The sequence below is a fragment of the Boleophthalmus pectinirostris genome, unplaced genomic scaffold (genome assembly GCF_026225935.1).
Source record: "Boleophthalmus pectinirostris isolate CB_2022bp ecotype Guang Dong unplaced genomic scaffold, ASM2622593v1 HiC_scaffold_16, whole genome shotgun sequence".
Lineage (NCBI taxonomy): Eukaryota > Metazoa > Chordata > Actinopteri > Gobiiformes > Gobiidae > Boleophthalmus > Boleophthalmus pectinirostris.
In genome coordinates this window covers 15754844-15779898 of record NW_026571095.1, presented here as the reverse complement: position 1 = coordinate 15779898, position 25055 = coordinate 15754844, and the positions used below count along the sequence as shown (strand labels likewise).

General features: G+C 39.3%; 1 protein-coding gene across 3 annotated transcripts in view; it reads right to left on the bottom strand.

Annotated features, from left to right (window-relative positions):
* The window catches only part of epha4b (eph receptor A4b), a 78985-nt gene that overhangs the window by 40853 nt on the left and 13077 nt on the right, over positions 1 to 25055 (bottom strand). For all 3 annotated transcript variants that reach the window (XM_055151849.1, XM_055151851.1, XM_055151850.1), the window contains 4 exons: positions 24471 to 24535; positions 16618 to 16818; positions 15725 to 15832; positions 14923 to 15274 (listed from right to left, as the gene is read on the bottom strand). In XM_055151849.1, the coding sequence (XP_055007824.1) occupies positions 14923 to 15274; positions 15725 to 15832; positions 16618 to 16818; positions 24471 to 24535 (726 nt within the window). Of the gene's footprint in view, positions 1 to 14922; positions 15275 to 15724; positions 15833 to 16617; positions 16819 to 24470; positions 24536 to 25055 lie in introns of those variants that run through there.

Sequence of the window (25055 nt, the reverse complement as noted above, 5' to 3'; positions counted from 1 at the left end):
ATTAAATTTTAAGCAGTGATAATTATTCATTTTCACTTCAGCTCCACTGAGTTTTATTGAAAACCAAAATCTGAAAATTTTGATCATTAAGTGCTGCCAGGGACATTATTTTATTATTTCAGCAGTCATTATAATTGAGCGATTTTACATCATGGGAACTGATGTAAAAAGCTTTAGGGCAATTAGGAAGGAAATGTTTCTTGTAAATAGGTGTTGATCAAGCACAAAGTACAAGGAAAGATGCTGCGCTAAGTTTTTCTTCACTAATGACTGAATGATGACTAAGGCTGAATCACTGTAGCAACTGTTATACGTAGGGAAATGTCAGCAAACATAACAGTGGTCAGAACTCAGTAGAGATGTAACATCTGCAGTTTAGCACTCACTAGTCACTAGTCGAATTAATATTTTATCTTCACACAGTGTCATCTTTAGGACGAGTTCCTGGAAACAGAGGATTTCCTTTTCCGTAGACACTTTACGTATAGATCTTCTGAGGGAATAGCAGCCAAAGGACATTATAGGGGACTATATATTTTCTGAAATATATAGTTCCCCTATAGTTTCTCAATTTATTCTCATGCCTCCACCATCCATGGATATGACCAAATAAACAGTCTTGAACTAATGCACGATGTGAATGTAGGCTAGTCACAATAACATTTGAAGTATGATATATTGCTGAAGAAAATACAGGTGATAAATACTGAATAATACTGAATCTAATTCATACCACTGACACAATAACTCTAAAACAGTATTATCTCCAAAAAATATTCTACATGTATAATAAAAATATACAAACTGCAATAAATAAAGAACAAAAATGCTTTAGTTCTTAGTTTGCATTTATAATGAGTCATAGAAGGTATTTATTCAACTTTTTACAGCTCAAATTTAATTGTAGAACTAAAAAATGTCAAAATATTTCCCACTAGTATCAAGAAAAAGTACCTATGATAAAAATACTGTCCCCACAAAATTATTTAAGTCAAGTATTTATCATTCCAAGCCTATGTGAATGTATGACTGTCTAATTTGTGCAGTTTCAAATTTTAATTTTAATAATTTGAACCCAGATTAGCCTTTGTGTTGTGTGTAAGATTTTAATCATGTAGGGCATATGATATAATCTACATGCCAATTGTGTTCCAATCTTTACAAACAAGGATCTTAAGGCTCAACTCTTTCTAAAGTCATTGATCTGTACTGATAAACACAACTAATAGATAAAGGTATATTAAAAAACTTGGCTAGGGCTTTAGGTATTTTGCCCAGACAGTCAGACAGGTTCACCAGTATCTTGTGGCTACATTGCAGACATGAGATATGAGCCGTGACCAGGCGATGACACTCACACAGTGACTGACAGCTCACAATGGGCCCTCAGTGTATTTATGGCATCCTATGGCATCTGCACTCTCCCCTAGTGGAAGCAGATCTGAGATGTCCACTACATGAAGCACATGAGTACACACAATACACACGGGCTCTGTCTGATCTACGGACTGTTCCTCTGATGTCAGCCAATTACCGAGGGCGTCCGAGGGGAACTAAAAGATGAGCCCTCTACTTTCACTCACTCCAGCTCAGAGAAGATGTTTTCACTATTACACTACAGCCAGGGTTGGCAGGAGAACTAGATATGTTTTTGTAAATGAATACATAATGCAACTGTTCAAAATGTATTCAATCAACTATCATTTTTTCACAAGCTGACCTGTTTGCTATCAATTTTGATCATGGCACAAAAGACTTAGAGCTGTTGCAGCCCTGGCAAAAAATGCTTAAAACACTTACAGATGCACTATGTTATATGCTTGTCTCCAATATGTATGCTTTGCCTGGAATGTTTCACAGTATGGCATTAAACTCATCCGTCTTGTATCTATTCAATTCCAGATTTTTATTGTCCAAAAATCCCCTAAACATATGCATTCTCACTATGCTTGCCTCTCAGTCTCCACCTGACCTGTAACTTGGCTTGGTGGAGTCACCTGCTGGACTCTGAGGAGATAGATGAGTTCAATGCCATACGGTGGAACATTCCAGGCAAGGCAATAACATCTCCATGGGGACAAGCAGATGGCAGACCCTCCATCAGCAAGGGCAATTTTTAGTAAGTTTTTTTGTAACGGAGGAATGGGCAGCTGTGAATAACTTCCCATTTGCCAATTAAGACAAAAAAACATGCAATTATTCTAACACCTGCAATAATTAAAACAAAACATTCTAGTACAATATATTAATGCAAGGATGTTTAAAGACCTAAAATATGATAATTCATGCTTGACATCTTTTTTATTTACATTTCACTGAATGTCACAACTTTTTTCATGCCTACTCTCTCCCCTATACTCTGTCCTCTGCACCTTCCGTATTTATGCCTCTCCCTATCCATGCGTCTTATTTCCCAGTGGTCTGTCTGTCATACGTTGACCCTGACCTTCTCCAGAGCTCCTGCGCAAATATTTACTCTACCACTGACAGCTGCTGACACACACGCACACACACTGTCCAAAAAGAAAAAATGTGGAAGAGGGTGGTGTCATATTCATCGCAATTAAATCTAACACTTGCTTCATTCTCGAGGTAACCCAAGTTGATGGCCCTCCAATGTGGAGCTGTGACGATTATCCGCAGGTCTAAAAACACATTAAATAGATACCAGGTGTGTGTCTGTGCCGCTGGGGTCAGGGGCGAAGGAGGGAGAGTGGGAGAGAGCATGACAGGCCTCTGCAGAGTCTGCTGGGAGTAGGGTTCACTCTCTGAATAGCTTATTCTTGGCTGTCTGTTTTGCCATCAGTACAAAAAGACCAGCAGCAGAACAGTGTATCTTAATACTAAAGCTACTGGCTTCAATAGAAATATTTCAGTGGTGGATTGATCAACTTTCACTAATAATATTTACTTATTTTAACTATATCCAAATGCTTAGGTAATTTTAATCCATTGGAATTCATGGTTGATAATGGTATTCAGTATAGATCAACGATGAGAAGTAAAACCCATAGGCGAAAACCCAAGGGCAAAGATCACTGTTAGGACCCCTAACTCAAGAGCCACAGTGTCCACGTTGTTGGACGTCCTGTGTAGAGGATCAGGAGCATGGAGGACAGCCCCAGTTATATGAAGCTGTGACACTGGGCCTAGGTGCTCCTGATTACCAGGCCTACCCACAACAGGACAGCGGGGACCATCACATCGGCCTTTTATATTAGTCAATATTAGTATTCAGCCACCATTAAAAACTTCTTTAAAAATATATTACAGTATCTGAAAGAATGGGAAGGAAAATTGCTTCTCCTAAAATGTTACAAATCTTACATATTGAGCTGTTTTCTTCCCTTGGTTTAACGCCCAGACCAGGACATGGACCAGGGATGTGGGTGGAGTTAAGTTGGACCAGGCATTGATACAAAATGTTTTAATTTTAATTTATTTCAAGACATGTCTTTTTTGTCTGCCAATGGACAGAGGAGCACACCAACAAACAAACCAGTTAGTTACCGCCTTGGTAGAGGTAAGAATAGCATGTCAACTGTTTCGGAGTGCATTCATGTTGGCAAAAGTTACACATTTCTTTAAAAAAACAAACCTATTTTTACTAAATTGACTACAGTCTTGAATTCTTTCTGCTTTTAAACTGAACCCACAGTCTAAACATACATCTCATACTGGTAAATGTATTCAAACGCACGTTCCCTGTCGGTAAACGTGCCCCGTGACCGGTGAGTGGTGTGTAGGAGGAGCCACGCGGTATTTTCAGTTCATCACTTTCAATAATTCATTGTCTCAAGCAGCAGCGAAGAAAGCAAAGCCGTGTGCCTCTGTCTCTCACAGTAGCCATCTCTTCACACAAACATGCAGATGTAGCTGTCAAAGGGGAGGCCAGATTCTCTCGAACTTGTATTGGTGGGTGGGCAGTTTGTCAGTCAACCTCACAGCAAATTGAGCAGCAGCAGAAAGAAAGAGAAAGGAAAAATCCCCATGTGTTATTCTTATTCATGAGTGGTAGCGGAAACTTCCATCACCCAGTGGTTAAACTAGCAAAGAGGTAGGCAGATACTTGTAAGACTGTCCTGTCAGCAACTTGTTAGAAGGCTGTTTTTCAATTCATTGTAGTAAATTTATAGTCTGGTTCCTTACTTGCTACAGGATTTCCTTTCATAAACATGTAATTATTTAAATGTATATGCAGGTTTTGTGTTATTTTTAATAATGCTGCTGGCTACATAAATCAGTTTAATCGCAGCCTGACATCAGAAAATGTACAGTTACAGTATCTTACAGTTGCCCCCAAGTACTATGCCATGATTGTCAAGTTTGGCAAGAAGAAAAAAAAAGAAGAAGAATAACCTCAAGATAGTAGACAAAAGTAGGTGGTAATTCAGGGGTTAATGCTCTATCTACCAGGGCCACATAGGTCAGAGTTGTACTGAAGTCCAATGCACACTATAGAATGCACACTATAGAATACAAAGCATATCTTTATGAATGCAATCATTCAGTCATAAGTTTATTGTTGCTCATTTGTGCATATAATTCCAACTTCCCCATTTCATGAAATATCACTCATCTCTGTGCAGCTGCAGTGCACAAACTCATCACAAACTTAATGTGTCAAATCTCTCATTAGCTCTTTGTTTGTTCCTCAGAGCTGTACTTTACATTTCCTCTTTGACAATAGAGCAGCTGTACGCTTTGAAACCACAGACAAATTGGCCTGCGACCACATCTGTATGACAAATTTAGAAGTGAGCAATAATGTATGTGTACGCCAAAGGGCCCCAATCAGTCTTTTGACAGGCCCACTGTACATCTGGAAGCTATCCTAAGATTCAAAGAGTGAAGCAGAGTGAGGCGTAGGGGTCAATGGCTGTCTTCCTTTGAGCCTGGCTTCCTGTTGGATTGGTTGGCCTATGCCTGCCAGTGCATACAAATCTGGGGGACCTTAAATAGAGCAATCTTAAGCTGACTTTGACTGGAGCAACTTGAAAAAGTTTCCCATGAGTGTGTGCATGTTTATCCCTGAGTGGAAGTGCACGAGCATAAGGAGCACAGCCAATTAATAGCAACTGTACCCAGAGGAGTCCTGGCTCTCCAGCCCTCACTCTCCTGACTGCGCTCTGCAGGGAATACTGCTGCTATATACGGACCTGGAGAGTAGAAACGTGCATTCACACTTTCAGAGTCCTTGGCCTGTTTTTCCTTTTTGTCCCTTAAAGTTACACTACCCAGCTTTAGTGTGTTGTCATGGTTAAAAAGACTAAAAAGCTAGAATTATGCTGTATGTGTACCACCGTGTACAATGTTGCTTATGTGTACCTTTCATGGTATGCAAAGTCTTTAAGGTGATATCTGTATTCTGTAAATTAGTCATTTAGAAACCGTTTAATCACCATTGTGTCCTTGTTTGTTTATCAAATATAGCAATAGTGTAGTCTTTTTTTAGAATAGTCTTACTTCAAGCCTGGTTTAGATCTGGCAGTATATGGAAGACCAAATATATTTTTGGTGGTACTCGGTGTTCAAATTCAAATTCATATTGAATTTGAACACCAATTGCAATTGCTTTCAAGCTATTCTTAAATACACCTCCATGCATTTAGCTTTTTAAATGCATCATAGGCAGCTCTAAAATATGCACACACTGTCTTATTTTTATAACATTACTTATTTTTTATGTCAAGACCTGAAAGGCCTCTTGTCAACAAAAATGTTTCTCCTTAAAGGCTATGTATCCAATTCATCCCCATATTTTTGAGCAAGACTTGTCATGTTCCAGCACAGATATATTGTATAAACAGCTCTTGAGGTCAAAATAAGTCAGCTGTGTGCTGCCTACATCTAATTATAAAGCATTTCATTGTTCAAGAATCATGAAGTGCACATCACTGTTGGCTTTAATGTGACAATAAAACTTTGCTCTGAAAGTTGCAAAAAGTACTTATTATTGTTTTTATAGTTATTGTTTTAACATTTTGAAAACAGTAAAAATTAAGTACAGCGCTTTTAATGCTCAAGCTGTATGACTAGGTTCAGACATTCCCTTTCTCCACTCTAGCTCCTGCTCGTGTATGAAGGCTCTGCAGATACCTCCTTGGCTCTTGGGCATTCCTGGCGTCTTTAGCCGAAGTCTGGCAGGTGATCGGCGATGGCAGTAGCAGCAGCACTAGGAGGTTCTTTGTGTGAATAGACATTATCTGGGTCAGTGCTGCGTGGGTATGTAGAAAGGAGACTATGCACCCTGTCGAGGGTTTAAGCCTTTTGCCATTTTGTGTGTCATTTATTCCCTGACAAAAGATGAAAGAAACGGGGAGAGGGGTGGGATCTGAGGTGAGGACGTGTGAGAGAATTGAGATAAAGGTAAATGAATAGGGAAAGGTTGGCTGTCGTTTTAAATGTGAAGGAGAGCAAAGAATCTAATCCAAAAGTCACACTGAAAAGGCAAGATGCTCCCTTTGGCCAATACCAGCTTCTTTTGGATCTCTTGTAAACAGTTTCTTTTTATAGTCATATCTGTTTGGTCATTTTTTGCTCAGGTTGACGTTATGAATAGCAGAATAAAAAAGTGTTCAAAGCAACATAAACTGTATGTGAAGTAAACAGATAGACATAAATATGAGCTATAGCTAATCATTAGAAAAAGTTTGTTGTATGGAAGCTTGGAACCATTTAAAGCAATGAATATGTTGATGTTTATTACAGTAATTATCTAAGCTTCATGGTTTAGTAGTTGGAATGTTATATTGAAAAGTTGAACCACCTCATTGCATCTAAGGAACTATTGAATGTGAAATGTGAAAAGTGAAATGTTTTAGTTGATTATAAGCAAGAACCGCTATTAAACGACTATTAACTCTACCACTCTTAACTGTGAAATGCTATACAGTTAGATGGAACCAGTCTGCAGGGGTCCATAATTGTCACAATGTGCAGCCTCTACAGCCTTTATAATCTGTGAAATGCACTTTTTTGTAATATAAACAGTTGATATATAGTAGATATGAATTGTCTGGAATTTTTCACAGATATGGATTTAAAGGTGCATTGTGCAACTTTCTTAGTGGAGGGTGTGCCACATGTTTGTCTCCATGGAGATGTTATTGCTTTGTCTGGAAATGTTCCACAGTATGACCTTAAACATATCTATCTAGCTTTTGTTCATTAGGGTGTTTCTATTACTCAAAAATACATGAACTTTCCCTGTGAGTAGGGTTGCCTCTCCACAGACTTGACTTGTAATGTAACCTAGTGTCCTCCTTGTCTCCCACGAGGTAGATAAGGTTATTGCTATATCATGGAACGTTTTTTAATAAAGCAATGACATCTCCATGGAGATAAGCAGGTGGTGGGCTGACCACTGGAAAATTACACAGTCACCTTTAAGACAGAACACACCAAGTGCTCTCCAACATAACATGCTTTGGCCTTCCTGGCACTTTGTTGTATTTCAGAGCTCTAAGTAGAACCATCTCACTCCCTTAGAAATTAGGGTTTAGGCCTGAAGCCCTACACCAGCATTTGTCCTCCTCTAACATCTGCTTGGCCATATCACCTTGGCCTTCCGATTCTCAAGCAGCTTAACACCCTAATGCCTGGCGCTCATTCACCTCTTGTACTGTACATCCACAAAGCCCTTGACTGGCTGTCTAAATCCGTGTGTTAGCCGCCCACTGCCTGCCTCCCATCACCTCTCCAGATCCCCGAGCTGCCACGCCGACGAAGAGGAGTGCTGAAAGAAGGCATGCAGCAGGGAGCTCTTGACCTTCACCAGTCTGGATGTGATCAACATAAAAATACTGGCTTTACGCATTTCCACTGGCCACATCTTACACACATTTTTACAAAGGTTTAAAGGCTGCTCGATAGTGTTAGCAAAATGCGGGGTGTGTGTGGAATATAGCAGTAAAGGTAAGGCTTACATGGATTTAAGTTCAAATACAGGATAAACCCAGACTAAACTAATTAAAGGCCAAGATTAAACCAGGTCTTAACCAGAACTTCAAAATTGAGCAAGACCACCCATACCTAACCAAAGGCTGAACCAGGATCAAATACTGAACCAGGTATAATTATGTAAAGGCAACACGAAGACATAACCAAATCAGAACCAGACAAAGTCCTGTCTTAGACTAACACTAACTCCAAGCTAAGGTCTAAAACACATTTATTTCCAGTCAATACAAGGACTCACTTAAATGAATTAAAACAAAACTAAACCAGATCAAAACTTTTTACAAAACACACACTCTTAAGATATCCATATACATTTGTCCATATCTCAATCCCCACATTTGAATACATTGTAAAGTCTATACAAAGACCAGACCCTGTTTCCAGGGAGCCAATAAGGTCCAGGCCCCTGTAGAGCCGTGGGCGCTCACACAATGCACGCTGCTCTCCAAATGAGCTCCTTCTCATTCACAGGTGCAGAGATTAGCCTTTCCCACATCTGTTCAGCCCTTTATTGTGTACAGGGCCACAATCCTCTTACAAATGTGTTCTTCAGTACATGCATGGGAGCCAGCCTCAGGACATGTGTCATACTTGTCTTTTTTCTGCACTGAACAAATCGAAATGCCTTCCTGCTGGACTGTGGTTAGGGCCAGAGCCGAGTGAATGGCTAAACAGCAGGCCTTTGATCCCACTTGTCACCAGGAGACAGAAACACAAAGTAGTATAGGGAGATTTTCCAAAAATACATCAGCTCCTCAAAGTGAGATTGTGCAGGGTGCTGTTAGAACCCCTCCTGTCTCTGTGATCTCATGGTGGTGGTATTTCAAGTGTTAAACATGTAAAGGAGCTAAAAAGGAGGTTTTCAGACATTTTACATGGTGTTTTACAAGCGGAGTTCTCCAGCCCTTAGCACTCCTGTTTGACGTTTCTTGTGGTTACACAGTTTATGTTAGGCACCTTTGTTCCTTGAGTATGTAGCCAGAGGTAATAACCAGAAAGCATATGATGTATTTCACCAAGCCTATGCATAGATGTAGCTTTGACTTGTTTTAGACAGAGCATATAGCATCATTTTCAGGTCTATGCTATGTTATGTTTACTTATTACGCATCAGCTCACAAGAATCAATTCTGTGAAACAAGGACCTTTAAATTAGATTTAAATATATATAGTATCTATATATATTTTCAGACTAAATGCAGAGTTTGTTGTGCTGCATTTGTCATTAACCAATCGATAATTCTTAATAGAACTGGGTAAATAAACTTATTAGTAAATCATCAATCCAGTTAAAAGATGATTATCTACTTTAAATGTAATAGCAATACCAGATGGAATCCAGCTGGTACTGAACAGTTACATCTAAACCAATAAATAAATAAATGTTTTGCACTAATTACACTATTTGCGGTTTGGCTGTGGGAAGTTCCAAACCACGACTGCTACAAAGGCCCAGTATTCTCAGCTTACTAAATAAATAGTCAATGTGCAAACAAAACAGCCCCTGCCTTAAGTAGTAAACAGCTTGCCGGGTGTCTAAAACTGCGTGCATTTTGTTCAAAGTAAAAATACATTTAATAAAACTATGCACATTTGTTCCTTGATAATTCTCACTCTAGTTTCCTCCAAATGGCATAAAAAGAACAGCGGGAGAGCCAAATGTGAGCTGTACAAGTAGTGTAGTGTGACTGTGAAAAGTACCCACTTCTAGACTAAGCTCTCATCTTGTGTTGGCTGCATCAAATCCGGAATAAAACAGATTCCAAGTAAACCATTAAATAGTAGCCATGTCTCCTGGAAACATGTCACATTGACCTATATTACGTTTCTTGCCCACTGCAAGACACAGAGGGAAGAGTAAAGGAGCTGAGATGAGAGAAGGAGGTGACGGGTGTCCATTCCTACTCCATCTTCAACAGTACAAGGCTGTAATTGGGGGATGTCAGCATCACACGGGACACTACATGGTCTTCTGAGAGGAGTGCCCACCACAATAGCTGAGAGAGACAGAAGGGAGAGGATGAAGGTGGAGATGGGGGTGGTGGAAGGGTAAGTGGTAGGGAGTGTGGCTGTTCACGGCTTAGCTTGGGGTAAAGAGAGGCGGAGGAGATGTGACAAGTCGTGACAGTGCTGGAGAGGACTGTGGATGTGAAGTAGATGAATATTATTATATAATTCAAACAGCACTGGTGAACAAGTGAGATTCTATTAGGGTTCTTAGGGGTACTGAATGATGCTGCCATTAGAACTGACAGGTCCCTGACAGGTGACAGGGGCCATACACATCAGTTAACAGTATACATAGGTTTCACGCATTGGTAACCAGATAATTAAAAACACACCAATCCACAAAAAAAACAAAACAAATACAGCCAAAACTATTTTAAAAAGTCTGAAACTCAAGAAACACATGGATTTAAACAACACATTTTCAGTAGCCTATGATGAATATGAGTGTTTATGAGTTTGATTTTCAACAAAAAGGTGAGAGTGACTAACTGAAAAACTGTTGGCTGACAAGCTAACTTGTGACTCTAAATGTATTTGAGAGAGACGTGTTTAACAGCACAAATCAGCTCACCTGTTATAGTTCCAGCTAAGTCAGTTCTTTCTGGTGAGATTGTGTTAAACAAAGCTCAGATTAAAGTCTAACTTGAGTGACAAAGCCTCAGACACAGTTGGCATCACGCCCAGCTGCAAAGTATCAATTTAGGCTCTTTATTAGCATGTACATTGTGCTTTAATATGACAAATGATATAGCTTTTCACGTGTTTCTACTTGCTTTGTTTGGGAGGACAACACCTGTATTACATAATCAAAAAGTTTAAAATTATAACTAACTAAAAGGTGTTGCCATATATTTTAATTTGTTGTCAGTATGACTGCAAGGTAGTTTTACCTCTACTCACGTTACGTCTGTTGCTTAACTAAACTAAAATGATAAAATTGTCAAAATATTTTATTTCGCAAAGTGAGTAGTCTAACCTATCATATGCACTTTAGGTCTATCTATGTTTAACCCCATGGCACAGATGATTCAGGTTACTTTAATGCATTTTAAACTGTGAGAAAAAATACCTGATAATACAGTTGCTACATGATAATACACTGATCTGATGGAGCCCTGGGCCTTTTCTCACCATTTCAAAGCCTTATCAAAGCACTGCTGCTAACTGCCTGCCAGGTTATGTCACTGCCCAGAGCAATACTGCGGCTTGCTCCCAATCACATTCATGTCGGCAGGTTGAGGCTGGAAACACAACACATTTCCCATGATTCCTGCCACTGCTGTTAGCAACCTCACACGTGCACACGCGTTCAAACACACAACCAAGCCCTGATTTATACATGTTTAATGAACGCAGGCGAGGAGAGGAGGGCTACCAAAAGGCCTCAGAGAGCAAGCAAGTAGACATCAAAATAAAGTCATATTATAGGAAGAGGAGGAGAATTTCTTCCATCTATCTTGGTAAAGTGTGTATCACTCTAGGTAACCAGGTTGGAAACAGTTTCTAAAGTGGTAGTAGTAATAGTAGTAGTAGTAGTAGTAGTAGTAGTAGTAGTAGTAGTAGTAGTGGTGGAAGTAGTGGTAGTAGTGGTAGCAGTGGTAGCAGTGGTAGCAGTGGTAGTAATAGTAGCGGTGGTAGTGGTAGTAGTAGTGGTGGTACTAGTAGTAGTAGTAGTAGTGGTAGCAGTGGTAGTGGTAGTAGTGGCAGTAGTAGTAGTAGTAGTAGTAGCAGCAGTGGTAGCGGTAGTAGTAGTAGTAATAGTATTTAGTAGTTTTGTTTATTTTTCCTATTATAATTCAATTGCAGTATGATACCAGTATGGCCTATTACAATTCTTCATGCAGTAATTAATATATTGTTGACAGATTTAGTACTTGCTTGCTATTAACCAAATACACATAAAAGCTCAGACAACTTCAATCACTTACAAGCTAATAAAATATAATAGAATAAAAAAATAATGACAATGAGGAAAAATATCTGACCGATACAATTTAAACTGACAGCAAAATGGAATCAAGCATCAGAAAAATGACACTGTGAGAATGATCAGTAATTTGGTAGAGTAGGTGTTGGGGGGTATACACCAGGGTCAGATAATAACAGGGAGGAGGAGGGGGAGAGGCTAAAGATAGAGGGAGAGAAAATGGCCGTAATTGGAGGTGTCTGGTGTTTGTCTAACAGAGTAGTAATGATTCCATTAGCGGCTGACTCCGACAGAGAGCGAGAGGGAGGCAGGACGCTGGGACAGACTCTATAGGAATCAGTGTTAGCATCAGAGCAGCCACACAAAGGGATCTGAGGGTGCTATTAAAAGCCTTGTTCACCTGCACAATAGTGATAATTACAAATGCCCCCTGCCATCCTTTCTTCACCTCAGCACCTCTATATAGCGCTGTGTTTAAATGCATTAGGTGAGCTTGAGTCCCCCATGTATGACCTTTAGACTGTGTTAATAAGGATGGTGTCTTTGGTTGAGCTACTGTCACACAGACATTTACAGTGGCTCTAAATAATTATAATTGTTTAATGCATTAACATCGCTGTATCAGTGATTTGTAACCGCATATTGTCCAAGATCAAGGTTTAAATAAGCCAGTATATCAATTTATTGTTCAGTACATGACAGATTGAACAATATTTTTGCAGGTCAGTATTTATCATGGGGAGTTTTTCTTTGTACTAGTGAAAACGTTTAGTTATTTTTCTATTATATGATTAAATTTGAGCTGTAGAAGGTTGAATTATGAACTTCTATGACTTATTATAGCCACAATCTAATTACTTGCATTATTTATTTATTGCTGTTTTTAACTTTTTAACAATATTGTGCATTTGGAACATTTTTGTGGATAATTATGCAAAATTTGCTATTGTGACAGGCCTAGTCAGTGTAACTAATGTAACTCTTTATTCATTACTGGTCCATGATAGAAAATGTTTAGTAATCTGGACAGTGTTTTTGAAATTGAGACATTTTGGACATTGGCGATCTGAAAGTACAGGTCTAGGGAACTAGAATTTATAAGAAATAACATGGTATGGAACACTTTAACCCAGAAATGTAATTAAACATTGAGATATATATGTTATGGGCAATAGACTGTAACAAATGCTGAGTGATTTAGCCATAAACCTCGAAATAGTAGTTTTTTGCCAGCTGGTCAATTAGACTGCATGTCACATAATAATTTTTTTTTTTTTTTGGTTGGATTAAAATTACTACAGGGTATCAGAAAATAACAATGTAGTAAAATAGAACTATTATAATTCCTCATTAAAATATAAGCAGCATTCTATAAGAACAACTTCCAACAAAATATGTACTATAAATGAATGCAAATCCTTCTTAATATCAACAGCGAATTGCGTAGGTGTTGCACACTTCCCTGCAGCTAAGCGTTCATTACTAAGGGATTACAACCTTTTGTTTTTACTCTTTGAAAACGTCCCTTACTATGCTAATGATACCACGCAATTGTTCATCCACGGCTTGTGCTGACCATAAGTTATTGCTGCAGACACATAAATCTGAGGACCTCTGACCCCACCCTGTCAGGAGGACTCCATCAGTACCCCTGCACACACGCAGACAAGCCGGACCTTATTGAGTTGATGCTAGCTTGTTAAACATGCTTACATCGCTTTATTTATCCTCTGCGGGGAGATAAGACTTGCTGAGCAGACTGATGAGGTCATAGGGGGGTCATAGGTCAACCCTTTTGCAGTGTCGGATTGACCCGATAAACTATAAAGAGAATCAACCTTAAGCGTGACATGTTATTTTACGAGGCGCACTTGTTTTTCTTAATTGAGATGCAGCCTGAGTCCCACCGCAATCTGTGCACATTCTACCAGTATGCAAAGTCTGCTGGGTACAGCTTGTTCCGATTCGCTTTGTCTCCAAGGCCCAAGTGCCAAGTTTTCTAGGCGTCTGGGTGCTGCTTTTCCTCCAAAACAACTGAAATTGCATTATGCCCCAAGATTTTGAAGTTTGCAGTGATGAATCTGGGAAGGCGTTTTCTTTTTCTGGGAGGAAGTGAGCCCGTGGGGACAGGTGAGACGGTGCTAGGACTCTATTACAGCTTGCTCACTCAAATTCATGCCGCCATAGAAACGAACACAAAAAAGGCAGCACACACGCAGGGTATGCATGCTGTCAGTAGAGGTTTATGACTCAATAATCTTTCTCCCATGGCAAATGCACATCAATAGGCACTTTTTCACACACATACCTCAGCACTCAGGGCTTAGTGAGAAATAAAATATTCAGCCATGACACAAACATTCAAAATAAACAGGAAATCCAGCAGTTTTTAAATGGAATTGCACACAGACCACAATTTGATGCAAAAAGAACAGCTGTGATGTAAATGGACAATAGTGCTCTCAGTCCTGTTTCAATACCACACCACAGGTATTGCCTTTATACCTTCATGTTATGCTCACCCTGGCCTTACTCAGAGGCAGCTGCATTACAATGTGTCCAAAGCTTCTACAGTGTTGAATGGCAGTTTCCATTATGGCATTGCAGACAAACACAAGGTTAAGAACATTTTCTCTTTTCATTATATAACTGTTAAGCTATATATAATAGCTGTATTTGAAGCTCCATGGAATCAAAGCTACTAAAATACAAATGCAGTCTTAAACACATAAGAGCTGGTTTTGCTCCTGTCTCTACAAAACATTCATTTGAAATTGTTTTATGATAATGAATAACAGAATATTTATATATAGTTTGATAGCTACTTGAATGACTAAAAGCAAATTCAATTCATGTTGGACTGTAACGTTTCTAGACACAAATGTTTTTAGAAGGCTAGGCTGTAAATGTAAGTTGTCACTAAAGGCCAGACAGTTCAAGAGTATAATAAAGTGTACTTAATATAACTAGATTAAAAAAGTGGATTAAAACACAAATCTGAACATCGCGTCTCGTTTACTTACGCTGGCAGACATCCTTGTTTTCCTCAAAGCCGGGCTTGCACACACACCTCCCGATGGGCACGAGCCAGCCTCCATCTGCGCTACAGTACATTTTGGGCGCCTCGAACTCCTCCGAGGCGTTCACACACACTCCGTGCACCTCCACCAGAGCTGTATCTCCGCCCGTGATGGTGTCTGGGAACTGCGCCAGGTTCAGTACAGTCAAGGGGCACTTCTTATAAAAGACCCTCACGGACACAAGGGCAATGCAGGCACCCAGGTCCTGGAAGGCCAAGTAGAAGCCCTTCTTATTGAGGTTGCTGATGTCCCGCACCTCTGTGTTCAGCTTCATCACACGGTCGCCCACGTCCACCTGCAGACAACAGCAGAGCATTTGTAATGTACAACAGGGGAGCAAATGGGGACAATTGTATTTTTAAAAACATGTCTAAATGTGTGTGGATGTAGAACCGTGGAGCAGCAGCAAGTATGAGTAAGCCATGAAATTAATCTTTTTGGAAATTCTACACTCAGACTTACAAGTACAGTAAAATAAGTTTGAAAATAAAACTTTTCAAACTAATTATTTTTCTTGGCATCATTGACTTCCTCTATGAATAGCACTTGCTGTTAGGTTTATATCACATTGCCAAGGAACTTTTAGTCTAAATTTTAAAGAAGCATAATTGAATTTAAAAAAGAAATCCTGATCTCCAGAGCTTTTTTTAATCATATGGTATTTTCCAAAAACATTACATGACATACTTTAATGTAGTAATAGTTGTTCTTTGACTACTGTTCTGTAACTGATTTACATCCATACCTGTGTAAAACTCTCATCTGCAGCGATGGTGTCTATCTTGACGTACTGACTCTCTTTGATGAACCACAGGTTGGGATTGTTGGACTCATAGTAGTACATGTTGAATGTCTGCAAGAGAAAGCACTTGTCAAAGTTATGAAATTGAAGTTATCAGACAAGGCCTAAAGTGGACAATGTAAAGCGTAGGAGACAATGGGAACAAGTATCAATCCAATGTGATATATTTTCTGCAGTTCTGATCCACTGCCTCTCCTGCTTCTCAGCCCATCTGTCTGTATGGCCAGTGAGCCGCATTCAAACTCCAGAGTGTGTGGAGCTCATTCTGCAGAAGTAATGAGAGCGTGGAGTGGCAGGGGGCACTCTCAGATGGTCAAGTGAAAACTGAGAGCTGCGGTACCACACAGATGAGAGACTGGACATTACAGTCAAAGTGATAGTCAAAGAATTGTGAGTCTAAAGGTATTTGGAGATGTGCATTTTTATGTATTTGGTATTAATTTGGGTTTTGTTTAGTTGGGGGAAAAGTATATGTCTGTTTTTTTGTTTGTTTGTTTGTTTGTTTTATTAGTGCCATGCAACACACTAATGCACACATCTTTTATGTAAATTCAACTCTGTTTCAAACTTTCAATTGTCTTATTTAACCTGCCAAAAGGAGATTTTTTAAATATTTTAGAATCATACCACAACATGTTCAGGCAAAGATATGATAAGCCACTTAACAATACAATATCCAAGAGTTTTTTGCCTTCAACCCAAGTATCACTATGTCTAATCATTATCTGTGTTTGATATGGTTAATGTCCCAAAGAAAATCTAACCACTTATTTGATCAGTTGCTAGCCTCTGACAAATGTAATATAACAGTAGCCAGCGTGTGATTGTGTGCAGACCTCTTTGCAAGTGCCAGGCACTCCTGGAAGGCTGTTACAGTCCCTCAGAGTGAACTTGATCTCGATGTACACTCTCTGTGCTCCCTCTCTGCTGATGTGCCGCGTCCTCAGCCAGTTGTTCTGGTTCGCCTCCATCACGTTACACACCTGGTAGGTCCGCATAGGCGTGTTCCTCTCGTCCATGACACTGATCTCTTCCCACTGAGGAACACAAAGTCATGTTATAGACAGCATGAAATGTACTACTGTCACACAAAATAGCAGCAGAAAAAATGCACGGGCTTGTCACTCCACAGATCTGACCTGCTTGCCTACATTGTGATAAATTAATGCCATACTGTGGAGACAAGCAGGTGATAGACCCTTAAGAAAAGTTACACAGTATAACTTTAGCAAATACTGTATATGTTTTAAGTGTACTGGTTCCTGGATGGCCTTACTGTTATTCATTCAGTTGACTAAGTGATGCTTGCAAGGGAATTCAATAAATGCAAGGCCACTTGGACATGAGAGGCTCCAAAAGATTGTTCATCGTTGGTGTATAAAGAATATCTCGAGACTTGCAAGTGCTCATGGGAAACAGGCTCCAGTGAAGTGCGCATTTTTCTGTGTTGAAAAAGCATTGCGTGTCTGTTTGATTATGAGCGATGGTCTGTGTCATAGTGACTGAAGGACTGCCTTTGTCTGTGTGCACAAATATATTTTCCTAGAGTCAATGCGATATTCAACACTTCTATAGGAGTTTGTGGTCTGAAGAGAAGCCAGAGAACAAGGAGGACTAGGCAGGACAGAGCTACTTTGTCTGCCGTCATCTGCTGCCATCTGGTTCCACTTCTGAATATGGGCCAGTAATTGAGAACACTTCTTGCACCAGGAAAACATTTCAGTCCACACACCAACCACACACGCACACACACCAGCCACACACACACACACTTAAACATGAAGACATACCCTAGACTTAAAATTGCATACAGCACAAATCCAATTTCACTGCCTTAAAAAAGGAAAATAAACGGTTGCGGTTTCAATGTCTTCTGATCCACTTAAAGGGAAGCTAGCTGGATCCTGCTAGAGACACACGCAAAATTCTCTACAGCTGTACGAAGGCACAAAAGCTCTCAATTGTGGTCAAACTTGAGTGGACCACCATCTTTGCTCCGAGCTTTCTGTCATCATGCTAAGACTGAAGCTTTAGGATGCATAGAGGTGAGCGCATCTCGTCTTTCGGTCACTGAAAAACATATGGACACGAGTGCACCTGCCATGACCACACACTTCTAAAATTAAAATGCCAAATTATAGTATAACAAAGGCAACTATGCAATGACTGCTGCTATAAAAGGTTAAAAGAAGCTAGTTGTGTGTGGTTTTGTGATCCTAATCTGATGTGATGGTCCAGCAGCGCAGCAAAAGCATGTCACATTTCACCTTCAAATCCAGTGTTCTTAAACAGAACTGCCCGGCCTTCTTCTTTGCAAGCTCTCTTGATTATAATCTCTATACGTGGAACCACAGCCTCCACTGTGTAGGCCTGCCCAAAGCCCTCTTGATCTTGACCCAAGCACTCTGCCATGAGAAAGAGAGGAGAAAGGGAGCTGGGGCTGCACTCGGCTGGAATAAATGTCACTGACAACCTATTCAGTTACATAATGAGTGGTTCAATGACAATTTTACAGGCAAAAGCAACTTGGTGCATGCAAAAGTAAAGTGTAACCACATTTCAGCCCTTGTTTACTTCTGTTTTAACTAGAGCCCGACCGATATATCGGCTGGCCGATATTATCGGCCAATATGGGCACCTGGAGACATATCGGCTATCGGCCGATATGCTTGCTGATATGGGTCGATATTTCACGTGGGCATGTTATACCTCGTTATAAAGCTTAGACTCTCTACATTATGTTCATTTAATCCAATTTACAGACAGATAAATGTCCTAATATGTGGCTCCGCATCAGTATTTATCTATGGTGTAATTGGTCTGTGTCTGTGTCCGTACTGTCCCTGAACACACCACCAGAGTGACGTCACTTCACTCGCGTGCGTTTACACCCGCAGCGGTGCGCAACACTGAGATTATATTCTTTTTCGGACAATCGGTTTGAGTCTGGATTAAAAGGACATTTATTAGTGCAGACTTGTGATGTGAGGAGGAGCCTGTGTGAGCGGTGAGTGTTGGAAATACATCGACTTTGAAGCTAGTTTAGGTTTTGTTAGCGATTAGCTGCTGTAGCTCCCACACATAAACAGGCTGTTTTCTATTGGTCTATTGTAAAGTGATTATATTGGCCATATATTTACTACTGGACCTGCATTGATATGTAAATGAGCTGTGAATAGACGTGTGAATGATTCACATTTATGCATATATTTAATTACCGCGGTGCGCACGTTTTTATGGCTAAAGCCTAATAGCGCTAGTTTACTAGCTAGGAGTTACGAGTGAAGAAGAAAGATAGAAACCGAGTCCCGACACTCAGTCCTGGTTCAGTTCTGGTTTAGTCCTGCTTGCAACAAAACAATGTCAAGAGTCGCTTGGGAGCCGAAAGAGCCAGCTGCTTTAGTGAGCCGAGCCGGTTCTCCAAAAAAAAAAAAAATGGAATACCCATCACTAGCAGTGACAGTAACAGTAGCTAGAATGTGATGCAAAAATGCCATTAGGCCAATCTACTGTATGTAAATATGTTGTAAAGAGTCAAAATAACAATAAATGTTGCCTAAACCCAATTTAGAATCCACTAGAGCCAAACCTAAGTTTTTTAATCAATTCAAGATTTACAGTGAATTTTTACATCACTAAATATATCGTCGATTATATCGACTATCGGCAGCTCCAACTCCCATTATATCGGTTTCATATCGGCCACAACAAAATCCATATCAGTCGGGCTCTAGTTTTAACTGCTATTATCTTGGTTTTAGGCATGAAATATGGGGTTTTCATTACCTAGTTCAGTCCTATTCGACATTTAGTCCAGGTTTAGTCCTGCTTTATGTCTAAATTATTTGTTCAGTAATCCTCTGTGCTACATTAGTATCAATCTTGCTTAAATCCAGTCTTAGCATTGTTTAAGCTGAGTTCAACTAGTTTAAGTTTTAGTTAGTTCCAGTATTGCCCTTGCTCAGGATTGTCAAAAAAAAAGAAAAGAAAATCATCACAATTTCAACACCCATTCATTTTCAGTCTCATTAAGCAACACTTTTTCTCCACATTGTTCCATATTTTTTTTCCTTGGTTTTGACCTGTGTAGGCCCATGATTACTTTAGTCCAATCTACTTGGAAAACCAAATATTTTCGGAGGTGGTGCGTAGAACTGAGAAGAAAATGAATGTTTAGAAATTACGAGCACCGCGTCTGGCAGCTAAACGGACCCATCTGTGCAGAGCTGAGACCAGTCGGACATCACAGGACGTCTCACACACACACACACACAACCAGGTCCACGGGGAGTGGTGATTAAGGCAGTTATGGGAATAGTCATTGAGGGATAAAGGGAGCTTTATGATGTCTTTGTTTATTTCTTTGTGGGCCCAGTTTGGAGTGGCTGGATTACTGCCACTTACTGTGCTATACGACTTGGTGCTCTAGTTGGCAGGGCTGTTCATTGTCACTTGAGCGTGTCCTAAAAGAACAGGTGTGTTGTTAGAGTCAGAATCTTCAGATATAGGAAGTAGGTTATGTGTTTGTTGGGTTATACTGTACTTTGTACTTTTCAGGGGATGGCCGAGCCAAAATAACTTTTATTTGTCTTAAGAATATTTTCCTAAATACCCTTCTTACACTGAAGTTAGTATGAAATAATGAGATGTGGGTAAAGACCTAAACCTGAAATAATTGTTGAATCCAGCTCTGAAGTCAAACATCAGTGACATTATCTGATATATATTTTATTTGAGTAAAGTCCTATGAGCATGGGTATGAAGAGGGATGTCAAAATATATACAATTTTTGTGTTGCAATTATTGTGCTTTAACAGTTCTTAAAAACGCCCTAACAAAGGTGAAATCCATAATTTACTTTCATTCACATTGTCTAATTGATGTCCATTCTTGAAAGATTCATCTTCCTGAAAGATAATGAAAGAAGATGATGATGAAGATGAAAGAGAATATGACAAGAACAGTCAGATAAAACGCACTTCACATTTAGGTAGATTTTTTTCACTGCAAGAAAGCTGCATAATGTAAAAACTTGAGCAATGCTTTGTGCATCAATGGATTGTAACCAGAAAAGAACATTTGAATTGGACATTGTAACAAAAGTGACCTCTGGCATGTAAGAAAAAAAAAAAAACTTGTTGTCAGTTAATATGTTGACATTTGTGTTGGCGGGCTCTAATTAGCATGTAGAAAATAAGCCCACTCTCCTGAACCCTCAATCACCTCAGCCAATCAGCATGCAGCTCGCCTGATTGCTTTGAAGTGAAGCAGAGATGTCGAATCAGTCTAAGTTCAACCAGCTTAGCATAAGATCCCTGCTTTTGCAATCACCCAATGGCTTCACCTATGAGGATAATTGGCCTGCGAAGTCTGGAATGGCTTTAGCGGTGACAAGAGCAGAAGTTGAACACAGAGAGACCAGGGAGGGGGCGTCCATGTTGAAGCATCATTAGATCGTATCTGTTTTATGTCCCTCACTGGGAACACCCCCGGCCAGTGACAGAAGTGGGTCGCTCTGCCCGTCTCCACCACATCCGCCGCTCGGCATGGCTCGGATTTAAGATGACCTCAGGGGTCAAGTGTGGGTTTGGGATAATTCAGGTAGACAGTGGTCTGTGATTGGTCCGAATTGGCTCTTGTTTAGCCCAATCTGTGGTTCTAAATGTGAAAGGTCAAATAGATAATCCCTCCTTAAATGAAACTTCAGAACGACTAGTCGTGTCACCAGCCTTTTTCAGCTGCTGCTCTTTCTGCCCCCCTCAACTCAACTATGGAAATATTTTGACAGATATCATTCTGTGTTTTGACATAATTTTAAACAGTTTCAGGTCAAGATGTCATTCTTGCAAGATACTATTTTGAGATAATTTTCAAACAATCTTACAAATTGATCTTATGTGTGCTGAGTGTGTAATAGTATCCTTCAATATTAAAGCTGCACTGTGTAACTTTTCCACTCTACCAGAAAAGTTACAAGGTGCAACTTTAATGAGCATTAAGTGTTTTGTGGAATGTGACCAACCACAAGCCATTTTCTCATGTAGGCTAATAGCTTTCTCACTTTCATGTTCCTCAAGAGTCAATGACAACAAAGATGAAAGCCCAGACTTAACCAGCTTTATTAAATATAGCAATTTCCATGTCCAGATTAGGCAGCTGATATAGTTAGTGCTGGAACAAACATGGGGAAGCCCTTGTCCCTTGTGTCTTTATCAGTGTGGCTTGTTAGTGGCGCTAACTGTGGGAAAATACAATCCCATGATTCTAATGATACCTGCTGTTTAGTTTTAGAATTTCTTACTCTTCTTCTGAACTTACAGCATTGGAATGAGCACAGAATCATTAGTGAATACTTCAGTAGCTTTTATTGAAATTTCACATTTTTGTTGCTGTTTATGTTTTTTGGGGAGCCAAGCTTAAGTGATCATTGAGTCTTTACTAGGCCTGTCATGATAGCAAGTTTTGAAGCATGATAAACTGATACAGAGATTTACTGCACTAAAAAATCATATTGAAACTACTTTATGGCCCTGATACAATGACAATAATGCAAGGTAATCCTTGTAAACCATAAAAAAATACAGTATCCTTAATTGGCATGAGCTGCCACAAATAACATGATGAACCAATAATTACCCATATAATTCACTTATTCAAACTTTTACAGCTCAGATTTCATTGTATTACAACAAAACATACCCCAAATATCCCCACTTTCCCAAAGAAATTGTACACACAATAAACTTGGAGCCTCAAAATATATTATTCCAGCTCACATATATAGCGATAAGTCAATATAGTAATCATCATGACAAGCCTAGTCATTACAAATAATAATACAACTGCTATAGGATTTCACTGTCTGGATAAAACTGATGGCTGCACTGTTCTTCAAATACAAGTCGCAATACTTTATAGAATAAAGTTTATAGTGTACTTTGACCTCCACTTTTGATGATTTATGATGAGAAACTTTAGAAACTGTAAAACTGACACTATTCACTGCTATGACCTTTTAAGAAGTTTGTGAATTTACAATGCTGCAAAGTTTTTTACTATTTTGAAAAGAGGGCTATTACAAAAACCTGTGCTACATTTTTCACTCAAAGTAAATCTGGCATTGTACACTGGAAACTACAACATTTACAGTTTATGCTTCAGGACTTCAACAGCCAAACTTATACCACATGTTTTGCCTTTGTCCATGCACAAGTTCATTTTTCCCATAAATAAAATGCGATTGACCCTCTTAGGCACAGATGGAAAGGATTCTGTTCTTCTGAAAGCACCTATGCAATCAAAGGCAAATAAACACGCTGTGGCGGCACAATCAGACCATGTCAGTTACGTGAACTTGATATCCTTGAATGGCTCCACACTGTAGCCCTGTTTCCCCACTGCGCCCAAACCATGAAATACTGTGTGGCATCCTGCGATTTACCACAGTATATAGTATAATGGTGCAATGGAAGTGTGACTCAAGGGGCAATAGAATTAATTCAGATCTATTCAACGGTTCTAGTGCAGGACTGACATACAGAACGAGCTCTTATTTATGCCTTGAATGCTTTGGGCTTCCTTTCTCTTGTTGTGATATGGCTGAACTCCCTCAACCCCTATACCTGCGAAAGGGCTTCTTATGCAACCCTCTCAGAGCAGCACCAGTCTACATAAGTTACATAAGTGATATTTAGTCCTGCGTCCTCCTTTGGTCTAGCCCCCAAAATCTGTGACCCGTGAATAAACGCTCTCTCCCATGGCACAGCGTTTTCAGCACACTGGAAATAATTTGTAAATTCCCAAGTGCTGAATCCCAGTTTAGACCGCAAAACAAGTAAGGGCTGCCTGAAAACTACTTCTGCCTCTCAGATTCAAGAGCTGTTTAATGGCCTACACATGTTGTTTGTAATTTTATGCTTTACTAAATTGGGGAATGATGATATGGCAATAAAACTGAATTGTGACCTGTTAAGATATGCTACAGTATTTGATAAATTGTCATATTATTATTACAAACTTTTCTGTTAATATTAATGTTTCTTTTAAGGCAACTCTATAGTCAAACAGACACCTGAGTGACATTTAATTGGATTTAACTAATTACAGTGAAATGTGAACTTTCAGAAAAAGTTATTTATTTATTCCTTCAAGGAAAAATAAAGATACTGATGGCATATTATGAACTGTGTTAAAATTGTAATCTGGCTCCAAGAAAATCTGTCACAATAAAAAATTTGGAAGTACATTATATCGCTGAAGTAAAATAGATGATAAAGAATAATACTGAAACCAAACCATAAAGCAGAATTATCCCCCAAAAGTATTCTAAGTGCACAATATTGTTAAAAAAACATGAGCTGCAATGGCAAAATGCAAGACTTTAGTAATAAGATGGTATACTTCCAACTTATACAAAGAAAAAAGTACTCAGGATAAATATTAGGATAAATTATTGTCCCATCTGTCATGTTTTGAATCATAATTTGATATAGTATTTAACATGACAGGCTTATTCATGATATAGATTTTTTGCACATCACCCAACTCTATATGTTAAAATATGATAAATGAATATTGTACTGATAATAATGGCACAGTTGCATGACACTTTTTCTTCTTTTTGCGCATTACTCTGTTCATCCAGAGGGTTTATTACATTTGTATTCAGTGTACGGTGCTGTGTACTCACCCCTTCATTTGGATATGCCTCCCAGCCCAGGTCAGCCAGAGCGGACATAGAATCCAACAATGTAACTGCAAAAAACAGGAAGAGAACAAAGGCATAAGCAACCATGTAAACACTGTAATCATATTTAATTCTTCTTTTCTGCGGCCAGACTTTGTTATGAAAACTTATACAAGCGCTTTGTTTGTGATGTATGTGTGTAAGACAGCAGCAGAATTAGCAAACCTATAATTTTCACTTTTAGATTACAATAGCCGCAGCTGTTATGATCCAAGAGAACAAAAAGTCACACAAAATGGTCAAAGCAATAGATGATCATAAAATTTGCAGTTTTTCTTTTCACAGATACTCGAGACTACAGAGGTGAAACTAAAATAAAAATAATGTCAATCAAATAAAAGTGAAAGTACCTGAGAAAATTATGCACACTTAGCTATTATTTTTAGATTTTGCATTTTGTTTTGGCAAATTAATATCAACAGATAAAATTTTAATGATGAAAAAGCTCTGTGGACCCTCTGCAATCTGAAGCACACCACCAGGGGGAACTTCTGATTTAATGGATACAGCATTTACCCCGAAACCAAT